Source organism: Nicotiana attenuata, chromosome 6, assembly GCF_001879085.1.
Source record: "Nicotiana attenuata strain UT chromosome 6, NIATTr2, whole genome shotgun sequence".
Lineage (NCBI taxonomy): Eukaryota > Viridiplantae > Streptophyta > Magnoliopsida > Solanales > Solanaceae > Nicotiana > Nicotiana attenuata.
Genome location: NC_031994.1, coordinates 2899843 through 2911349, shown reverse-complemented (window position 1 = coordinate 2911349; position 11507 = coordinate 2899843). Strand labels below are relative to the sequence as shown.

General features: G+C 35.4%; 1 protein-coding gene across 3 annotated transcripts; it reads right to left on the bottom strand.

Moving 5' to 3' along the window:
• LOC109226488 (putative late blight resistance protein homolog R1B-16) lies at positions 439 to 8293 on the bottom strand. Of its 3 annotated transcripts, XM_019391250.1 has the most exons (5): positions 7798 to 8293; positions 6766 to 6813; positions 6573 to 6614; positions 1969 to 4642; positions 439 to 627 (listed from the first exon to the last, which is right to left on the bottom strand). In XM_019391250.1, exons 4-5 carry the CDS (start codon positions 4610 to 4612, stop codon positions 620 to 622), a joined length of 2652 nt encoding a protein of 883 aa, XP_019246795.1. In that variant the 5' UTR covers positions 4613 to 4642; positions 6573 to 6614; positions 6766 to 6813; positions 7798 to 8293; the 3' UTR covers positions 439 to 619. The 3 variants fall into 3 exon arrangements, with proteins under 3 accessions (XP_019246795.1, XP_019246796.1, XP_019246798.1); XM_019391251.1 differs by lacking the exon at positions 6766 to 6813; XM_019391253.1 differs by lacking the exons at positions 6573 to 6614; positions 6766 to 6813; positions 7798 to 8293 and having other exon boundaries at positions 1969 to 6559.

The window sequence follows — 11507 nt, the reverse complement described above, 5'->3', positions numbered from 1 at the left end:
GCGTTATCCCTACCCTGGAAGGGCTGAGAGACTGTTTCTGATTACTATAGAACTAGTGCTAATACTACTGGTGTCAGATATCAGCGTTGTCAAAGGCGCGCTTAAGCCTTGAAGCGAGGCTCAAAACACATTGAGCGTTTCGCCTCGCTTTGTGGGCACTATAGTGTCGCGTCAAAGCTCTAAAGCATACTTTTCCTTGCCAATGAGTGTAATCCTGAAAAGGTGACCTTAAACAATTAATATTTCACTTTTAACGTATCTTTTTTTCAATTTCTTTGTCCATATATTTGCTATTCATGCTTGTAATGATTAATCTTGGACTACATGCATATTTTTACTTTTTTTCCCATTGCGCCTTTTTTCATTAAAGCCCACGCTTTATTCGCGCTTTGCGCTTAAAGCCCCAACGGACCTTAGAGCTTTTTTGCGCTTTTCGCCTTTGATAACACTGTTAGATATGACACAAAGGTTCCCAAAGCAAGCTAGATTATTACAATTACTATCCGAATAAGTTTTTCAAAAGAGATATTGCTGCTTTAGATCCTTTCTTTAGCCAAAATGTGCAAACTTGTTCCCTCCCCGTAATTATATCGGAGCATTGAGTGCCCTATCTTCTACATTACCAACCTGCAGCCATGGACAATTGGTTTATATTAGTGAATTGTTTTGTAATAATTGCATAATTCCAATGGAGTCTGTTTCAATCCCCAAAGGTTGTAGATTGCGAGCGTAAGCAATCTCCAGTCCATGTCTTAAAGCAAAGAGCTCAACATGAGTATGAGTTAACAACAACAACAACAAACCCAGTATAGTCCCACAAGTGGGGTCTGGGGAAGGTAGAGTGTAGGCATACCTTGCCCTTGCCCTTGCCTTTTCTAAGAGGTTGTTTATGGCAGACCCTAGGCTCAGGGAGGAAAAAAAGAAGGGCAATAACAAGCAAACCAATATGACAATCAAAGCGAAAAAACAAAACTAACACTAAGTAATGCAAACAGAAAACCGAAACAAGGCAGCAATAAGCAATAACATCAAACATGAGTATGAGTTATAGCATAAATATGTTTGTACACACCGAGTGAATAAGAATGTTTGTACCCGTTCTCCTTACAATTTCGGAGACACCTCCTATCCCTCCCTGATTGCTATCGCAAATGAAAGCACCATCTATGTTAAGTTTGTAGTAGCCCGCAAGAGGAGGATGTCATTTAATAAGAATAGTTCTAATATTTTCAGTAGTGTTCTGGGAGAGGGTAATATAATCAATGCAACAAGTGATAACCAATTACCTTGAAAGAGGATAATCAGTATTGTACTATTGTTAATGTTATTAGCATTTCTGTTAAGCCATAACTTTTTTTAAAATTTGGTTGTTGGCTTTTGAGGATATCTAACCAGTGGGACAGTCTCTCTTTCTCTTTTGCAAACAGTGCAAGTAGGATAAATATTCATGCCAAACACTATTAAGATAGTCCATAGAATGAAGCCTATCTTGGCAACATTGCCAGATGAAAAACCTAATCTTGTCGGGAGTTCTAAGTTTCCAAATCCATTTCAAGTTTTTTGTAGGATTCGATAATTCAAACATTATAGTAATTCCCTATGCATGGAAGCCTCAAAACAAGGGCATTCAAGACCATTTTATTTTTAATTATCATATTTATTAAATTAATTTCAGTAATCAAAATAGTTATTTGGTCATATTAGAAGAAAATACCTATTTTTGACAACTACGATTTGACAATTGTTTTAATTAAATATTCAGCAAAATTTATATTCACGCAATAAAAACGAAAAGTCCACTTTTCCTGTTCATTCAGAATAAGAGCATTCAGAAAATACTTATTTTTTACAACTACGACTTGAAGAAAATCAAGCAAAAGCACTGCAATTGAACAAGTACAACTGTATAACGTAACGTAACCTTGTGGAAATGAGAAATGAGTGTAACCTTGATAAAGATATACTTACATGGATTGTATGTATCTGAGATACGAACATCCACAGGTTTGTTTCCGAGGTCTTCTTGTTCTTGTTGAATACGTGCAGCAGAAGCCTCAAGTTGGGCTGTACAGTAACTTAACTCAATTAGTTGTAGTGAGTCCATATCTGCAAACTCAATGGGCATCTCTTCCAACTCAGTGCAATATGTAATCACGAGGCGCTCAAGGACAGGAAAATTGTCATTTGTGGCTTTCCAGTACTTGAGATGATAATTATGCTTAATTAGCAAAAGCTTCAACCTAGTAAAACCCCCTGCAATTGGATGCCACTCTTGGCCACAACAAGCATTTAACATTAGCTTCAGCACCTCAAGGTCAGGCAACTCACCTATGATATCCATGTCCTCCCACCTTAGACAAGTATTGTCCAACTTCAACTTCTTGAGCGTCGTTGGAAAAGCTTTTGCACTAGGAATGGTCATTGGCACTTTATTAATCTTCGTCTGCAGCGGTACTGAAACTTTAAGACTCAATGTTTCAAGTTGATGTAGATTCGCAAGATTGTCAAAAAGTCTAGATCCATGAAATGTTTTAAACTCGTATTCATCTGCATAGATTCCTAATTTTTTAACATTCTGAATCCCTGAAATAACCTCCTTTGTGCAACTACTTACACACAAGCCGGAAACAGTGTGTATGTTTGAAAATTCCGAGCACCTCTCTTCGTCAACAGATATACTTGGAGGATTTAGCAAATCAAACTGATACACTCCGAGATGCCTTAATTGCCACAGTTCCCAAATTTGTTCAGGAAAGTGTATGTACGTCGGACGATACCCTTCAACAATGAATGTTCTTAGACTCCATAACCTGCAAATTTCTGGAGGTATGTCAAACCTCCCACCATGGGTGGACAGTACTAGGTACCTCAAAAAACTGAGGCACAGTATCAGTGGAGGGAAAACATCAAGAGTTATGGGACTCAAGTCCAAAATTTTGAGAAAATTGCAATGAACAATATCTGGTTCAAGAATAAAAGTTGAATAAGTACTATACAAAGAGAAAATAGAACGAATTAGATTGCACGAATTTTCATTGTCACCATCTGTCTGCTGTGTTATCAATCGAGGGACAAAAAGGATCCTATAATGATCAGAGTAAATATAGTCCGGATTACCAGGTACCAGCTGTCTCAAGGAAAAAAATATTTCGTTTTGAACTTCTCTCAAGCAAAACTCATACACTAGATCATGAACCTTACATGATCTAATTTTTGTTTCATCCAAACTTTTCTTGCATACAAGAACTAGACATCTGTCGATGAGATCTTGTAAACACTTCTCAGCCTCTCCTTGTAAGTCATTTTCCAACTTCAGGAACCCTTCAGCCATCCATAAACTCACTAGTTTCTTCACTGGAATCTCACTGTCTTCTGGAAAAATTCCAAAATACAGAAGACATGCTTTTAAATCACTGGTCAAGTGATTGTAACTCAACCCAAGCACATGTAAACATTGTTTATCAGGATCATCTGTGACAAATGACCTTACATCTCTAGCAACAATTTTCCAATCTTCTAGTGTCCTCTTAGATTTGGACAGAAGCCCAGCAACCACGATAATAGATAGTGGCAGCCCTTGACATTTGTCTACGATATGCTTCCCAATAGTCTCGAACTCATGTGGTAATGATACATCTGCAAAGCCCGTACATTTAAAAAGTTTCCAACTCTCATCTGGATTCATAAAATCCATCTGCAAAGAAAGATTTCCTGTACCAGCATAACAAGCTACTTCAGTGTTACGAGTAGTCAACAATATTCGACTGCCTTTATCTTCACTTGGAAAACATTGTCTCACATCATCCCATGCTTTACTGTTCCACATGTCATCCATGACAATTAAATATCTCTTACCCTTTAAACTTTTCTGTAGCATGTCTGCTAGCTCCGCCTCATCTTTCATGTGAACTCTCTCATCTTTTGTTTCTTTTGTAAAAAGCAGAAGGCTTACATAGATATCTTTTACATTGTATTGGCTAGATATAGTAGCCCAGGCACGAACATCAAAATGAGATCGAATGGATGCATCACTGAAAACTTCTTTAGCTAAAGTTGTTTTACCAATACCTCCCATCCCGACAATTGGAATGACTTTTGGTTCACCAGAGAAGCCTCTAGTCAGATTTTCTAACAACCGTTTCCTTTCATCATCACGTCCCACCATATTGTTCTTCAAATTAGGGATATCTTTTGTTGAACTATCTAGAACCAAAGATTCCTTTGATGCTTGTTTGCCTTTATCTTGAATCTTTTTTGTTTCTTTCTGGACACGATCAATGTCCTCTGCTACTTGCTTTAGGCTATCACAAAACCTCTCATGTGCCTTTTCTTTCTGCATTTCATCATTTGCCACTACAGCTTCAGTCAGTGTCATCTGAATTGTGTGTTCAACAGCTTCTGCAACTTCTTTTATCTGTGCTTCCAAATCTGTCATTTCCCCAGAATCATTGCTTTTCTCGAAATTCTTGAGAAATACTCTCAAGGAACTAATCTTTCCATGAAGAGCAATAAGTTCTGCTATGTTGTCACGGATTAGAGATCGCCCTGGTGAGTTGAATGTCAGGAGCAGTTCTATTTTTCTCATAAGAGAAGCAACACTAGCATAAGCCATATCTATCGTATTCCAATTATGACCTCAAAGCTGCAAGTTGAACGAAGTCAATGGTGCTATAAATAACATGATCAGTAAAGTTGCAAAAAGGGAGGCAAAAACAGAGATAAGAGCACGCTGATCTGGGCCAGTAAAATTGGAAGTTCTTGGGTACCTTTTTCATAGACACTGCGTCCATTTCTTATTCATATCATCAATGTTACCACAAATGATTTTTTCCATATAATCATTGCTCTCTAATCCTTGAAATTCCATTAAAGATTAAGTAAATAATACCAATCTTTAGAAGCACCTAGAACATATTTCCAAGTTATTTATATACACATAAGATAATTTTTATTTGTGAAGATCTCTTGAAAACTATTTATCCCCATCCCACTTAATTTAATAGTATTTACATTCACCCTCAAAATTTCAAGTACTTTTCTACTGTACGGTTGCAGTGCAAATTCAGTTGCAACACCCCGATCCTCGAGCCACTCTTAGATGAAAATTGAAGCATATCATGTCAAAATGATCATGTGCGAATGTGTTTTTAACGCTTTAAGGAATGAATGAGAGCTTTGGAAACAAAAGGAAAGCTGGAAAAATAGAGCAATCGACAAGAGAATAAGTATGAATAAGACATGACTCAACTTCAAAAAGGTTTAACTCTTAATCTAGAAAGAATTTGATCATGACTTCTAAACCTTTAATTCAACTTTCCTATGGTTTGGTCATCAATACACAAAGTTATGGCCCATTCACTAAAGTTGCACGGTGTAGAAATGTATTGCACTTGCCTAGGACATAAAATTAAGGGGAGAGGTGGTCTAGAGTGCCTAGTCAATAGCAATACAGTTTTTCTTGTACTTTAAGATGAAAAACTTTCTAAAGTAAATCAACAAGCAAATACTAGTATGTATATGTAATGGAAGAAACACCAAAAAAACTTGCCACATATCGCAGCCTATGTTGTCTTCAAGTGGCTTTTCCAATCAATAAAATCTGGAAAGAGAACTATATATACTTGAATTTCGGATCAAATTATATATCCATATAGAATTCGAAGGCATCAAAATTCCACAATGAATTCTTTTGTCCTAGGTATAAAAGTCGAAACGTTACTTCTAGAACTTGTGCCTAGTGAGGTAAATGTTTATGTTACGTCGACTAGGACATGTTTCTGATTCAAGAAGCTCTGCAAAAATTGATGTATAATTTCCAAGTACTCTTCAAAATACAAAAAGAGGACCAGAACACATTTACAAATAGAAAACATATCGATGAACTAGCATCAGTAATTCTATAAGACACAAATAGTATCGAGTCGCAAATTTATAATTTCGTTTTCCTCATTACTTGTAACTCTTAAGGGGTCGTTTGGCACGAACACAAGTAATGCAGGGATTAGTAATGCAGGGATTGTAGTGCTGGGATTAATTTTTTATCAAGTGTTGGTTCATTGTATTAAAAATTAGCTGTGCAATGTATAATCTAAGCTTGTGTTTGGTTTAAAACTGTACAAAACCTTCTTTACAATTATACCCTTGAATATTCTTCTTTCTGTATATAAAGAAATTTAGGAAAAGGGTTTGAGGGGCGGTTTAGTAATTTTAGGATCTTATCCAGATATAGTTAATGCAGGAATTAGTAATCCCTTGGTTTCCTTGGTATTAGCTAAGCCCTCCTATGAGGTATAAGTAATCCTCATAAATTGAATTGAGCAACCAAACATTGTATTGGACAGATTAAATTTTTATACAGGGATTATTTTACTTAGTACAGCCTACCAAACGACCCCTTAACACCTTGATATAAGTTAGTCCGACCTCCACCTTAGGTGGACTTTCCAAAAGTTTAGATCTATCCTAATATTAGATTTGCTCTTGTGCTAGGACCTAAAACCTAGATCAACCCCCTTGTACAAGGATGATATACAAAAGTTTCAAGTAATAGAAAGACAAGAAGGCTAACTAACCTTCAGATAAGGAAAACAGCAGTGCTGAAAGGTCGCAAGCAACTGCAAAAGCAAACACATACTGTAACAAATACTTGGAGAAAACAATACAAGAAACACGAATATCAATAACAATCAACAAATGGACAAAGCACAAAAAATATAGGATAGTAACCTAGAAAAAGGATATGAGAAGACAAGAAAAATGGCATACCTCTAAAGGGCTGCAAGTGTAGGCAATCAAGTAACTACCAAGTGAATTCTATATAAAGAACAAAAGAGTTGACTGGATTAAAGTACGATGACAACTTCAATTAGGGAATATAATATTATACCACATGGGCGTAATACATTATAAGTCATGTTGGTTATATATTGAGTCCGATCCAGAATTTGAAGTTTATGGATTTCTACAGCAACCTCAAGTTAATATACAATAATAACAAGTTGACTTCCACATATTTATGGATATTTTTTGTGGATTTCTTAATACATATATATGATCCGGGTAAAAACTACATGTGAACCCATAGGTTACACTTTAGGCCCGCCTCTGATTATATAGCACGTTCACATTAGCTGGTTTATGGAGACTGCAGATTAATAAATCAAAGAAAGAAGTGAAAGACAAAGGACGATGACATACCTCTAGTGACTGAAATGGTGTCTTCAATTATGTTACCAAGAATTAAATTTAATATAACGAAAGAATGACTTGACTTAAAAAAATGGGATGACAAGTTCATTAAGGAAATATAATATTATACCACATGGGTGTTGATATATATTATAAACCATATTGGTTATTCTCAAGTAGCTGATTGGCAAATTATATTAGCTAAGATATGTCTTCTCTTGTAACCAAAACATTTTAGAGTGAACAGAAGAAAATTCAATATATAGAAAGAAACACTGGACTTCATAGAAATGAGGTTTCATCTGGGGAAGAGTGTTTATCTATATTATTTGAGGATTGTACGATATAAATAAGAAACCATGTTAGTTAGCAACCAACCACTGGCTTAATCAATTAGCTGGTTTATCAGAGAGTCCAATTCTTTTTCTTTTTTTTTATAAATTCTTTTTTTATTCCCTACCTTCAATCTCACCCTTACACTATATACTATGACAACTATGACGCCAAGGATCGCAATTTGACGATATTTGGTAGAACAAATAGGTGTAATATTGAGATAAAATTGAGTAGTAATGGGAAATAAAGAGAAGGGAAAAAGTTCAAATTCACCTGAACTATCAGATTTACTTTGAGCTCCATCTGGCACATTTTGTTCATTAAAATTGATCGTAAACTGACACTTCTCCTGCTAGTGTAAAACAGAGATATGAACAATTCTGGAGTCAAAAGCTTTTAATTATCTTTTATTTTTTTGCCGCAACCACCGCTGCCAGCCTGCCACCACTACCACCACCATCAAAAGTTTCTCCTTTTTTGTTGTTTCGGATTTTATTGAACAGTTCACCCATTGAACAAAAGCTTCAATAGCTTGATGGATTAACTCACGAGGTTAGGAGAAGAGTCCCACTTAAAACCTAGCTTGTGAATCAATTCAAACAGATGAGATGGAGGTGTGCGATTTATTCGCCGGAGAGAGAGCAAAGGACGGAGGCAGCGTTGTTTGCCGGCGGGACCTCCGACCAGGTCAGTATATCGGCGGTGGGGGTGTGGGGCATTCGCACAGGTAGTGCTATGGTGAGCCCGTTTGGATTAGTTTATTTGAAGCAGGTGATAAAGCACCAGGTGGCAAAAGCACTTTTAAATGTTAAAATTAATTTAATAAATAGATGTGTTATTTAATAAATTGATAATAAGTTATCCCACTAAACTCTTTTTTATGTTATAATATAAGTCGTTGTTCTAAGCTCTTTTTTATGTTAAAATGACTTAAATAATCATAGAACTTTTACACTTATAAGGGTGTAATTTTTTTAAAATTTTAGATTCGAGATCAACTAAAATACAAAATACTCTATTTGTCATTTTATTTTAAATATAAATGTGATTAGATAAGATAATTTTATGATAAATATAATTTATTTTATGATAAACATATAATTATAAGTTATATAATAATTAATAAATTGACAAAAGTTTCTAAATAAACAAATGAATCTAAATAGGACAAAGTATTTGAAGAGAAAAAATAAATATTTAATGCGTATTGTTTCTACCAAATTAAACTAAAACATTCAACTACTGTAGATATCTTTGGCAATTAGATTAGGAATTGCCATCCAAAAACTATTATCTCCTTCATTTTTTACAATTTTTATATTTGCAATACTGAGAGATGCAGATCTTCCAACATCGGGATCAACAAGTGGCACATAACTCTCATTTTCAGCTTCTTGGAATGCATTGTCCACTTTACATTTCTTTCTAACATAATTGTGAATCGCTACTGTAGCCAGTATAATATCTCTTTGGGTGTCAATATGATAGAAAGACATGTCTTTCAAAATAGACCATCTTGCTTTCTATACCCCAAATGTTCGCTTTACAATGTTTCTACAAGAAGAATGCAAATAATTGAACATTTCTTTATGTCCATTTGGGGCTCGCAATTGCCGTGTCGCACCTCGACAAAATTTTGCGAGGTGATATCTCACATTATCCCCTTTGTATGGTGTCATATATCCTTTCATGTGTGAATATCATGCGTCAACAAGATAATATTTGTCCCTAGATGGATATGGAAAGTTCGGTTCTAGTCTACGAAGAGCCTCATCCAATATACGATTATCATGAGCCGTTCCTTCCCACTCAGCCCATGCATATGTAAAACGCATATTAAAGTCGACAACAACGAGAATATTTTGAGTAGGATAACCTTTGCACCCGATATATGGTATCTCTTGGCCTTGAGGTAATCTTGCTTTTACATGCGTGCCATCAAGTGCTCCGATACAGTCCTAAAAATATATACATGGATAAATTAAATGTAACTTTACAGCATGAGTTATAATGTAAAAATGCAATAATATAATTATTAAAAATGGGTAACTTACTTTATTAAAGAAAAGGAGATATCATTGGTTACATGGCTTGTGATCTCCTGCACCATTATTATAATTTGAATGTGGTTGAATTATATCTCTTGCAAGCTTACCAATGGCCTTTAGAACACTATGAAAATGTCTATGAATGCTTCTCTTGAGTGCTGAAAAATCTCTTGTACTAACCGATTCCCGGCACCATGTGCATAAATTACAAGAACATCCCTAACTCCTCATACATAGACATCCCACGTGTGGGTTTAAGACCATATTTATCAGTTAGATCTTTGCTTAAATCAAGAAACACCGACTTCCTCAGTCGAAAATTTGATTACAACGAGTCTCATTTCCATGTAATATATCATGGATAAATATATTCCCAGTGCATTTAGATGTACGACATGGTTCCTTGCAAATGTATTTCTCATAATATATCAATATACTCTTACATGCGATTTGACATAGTGCCATCCACTCCTTATCTTCTTGACTTTGCTCTTCTTTATTTTCGTCATTTAACAAGTCATTTGGATGACTAAATATCAACTTGTCAATATTCCAGCGGGCCATTAAGCTGAAAATAAGATAGATACACATAATGTTATGAATTAAAAATAACAAATGCTAACTCTAAAGTAGAGAGTCATCAATTATAATTAAAAAATATACTGTTGTGAGTTAAAAATGACAAATGCTAACTCTAAAGTAGATAGTCATCAATTAAAATAAAGACATATAATGTCTAAACAAGAAACAATCATACCACCATTATGTATGAACATGACACCAAATATAAAAAAATTATAAACTTCCATGCATATAATTTAAAGAGCAAGTTAAATAATATCTAATGCTAGTGTAATATGGCTAAGTCATCACAAAAACTTCTCATACTGGATTAGAACGATTATTAGGCACAAATGATCGTCTGTGGTTATACTTCAACCAAGATTTACTAGCTTCATCAGTAGACAATTTGAAAAATGCATGTCGTATCTCTTCTGTGTCAACAAGTTCATAGCACAGTTAAAAATATCACTCCCTGCAAGAATACCATAAATATTTTCTAAAATATCCATGCACTTCTCAATGGTTGGTTCTGATGCTGCATGAGAGGTGCTTTTGTTAGATATAAACTCAATTAAGGAGTGTATCTCCTCTTTTAGCGATAATGAATTATTTTTTATCTTGCGCTTTCCACTTGACTACTATTGTCATTGCCATTTATTGACTTTCTCGTTCTAAGTGATGGCTCGGGAATTGTATTGGTGAAAAAAAGGCATGACACGTGGACTACCATCAAGGTGACAGGGCATGACACGTGGACTACTGTAACGACCCGGCCGGTCATTTTGAGTATTTTAACCCTGATCCCCTATTCGTTGCCTCTTCTATGTTATATTGTGGTTATGTGACTTTCCGGGATGTTTGGTTTTGATTTCGAGTGAGTTTCAGAGTGAAATGGGCCACTTAGTCCCTATGTCGGAGGCTTATGTTGAAAGAGTTAACCGTAGTTTGACTTTTATATAGATGACTCCGGAATGGAGTTTTGATGGTTCCAATAGCTCTGTATGGTAATTTTGAACTTAGGAGCGTGTCCAGACGTTGTTTTGGAGGTCCGTAGGTCATTTCGACGTGAATTGGCGAAAGTTAGAAAGCTGAAGGTTTGGAAGATTGGAAAGTTTGACCGGGAGTTGACTTTATTGATATTAGGGTTGGATTTTGATTCCAAAAGTTGGAATAGGTATGTCATGTCATTTAATACTTGTGTGCAAAGTTTGAAGTCAATCGGAGTTGTTTTGGTATGAATCTGCATTAGTTTTGGAATTCAAAAGTTCATAGTCTCATAGGCTTAAATTGGGTTGTGATCCATAGAATCGATGTTGTTTGATGTGATTTTTGACCTCCAGTAGGTCCATTATGTGTTTGAAACTTGTTGGT

Excerpts from the sequence above, each read along its gene's own strand:
- LOC109226488 (XM_019391250.1), bottom strand. The coding sequence starts at position 4,612 with ATGGCTTATGCTAGTGTTGCTTCTCTTATGAGAAAAATAGAACTGCTC.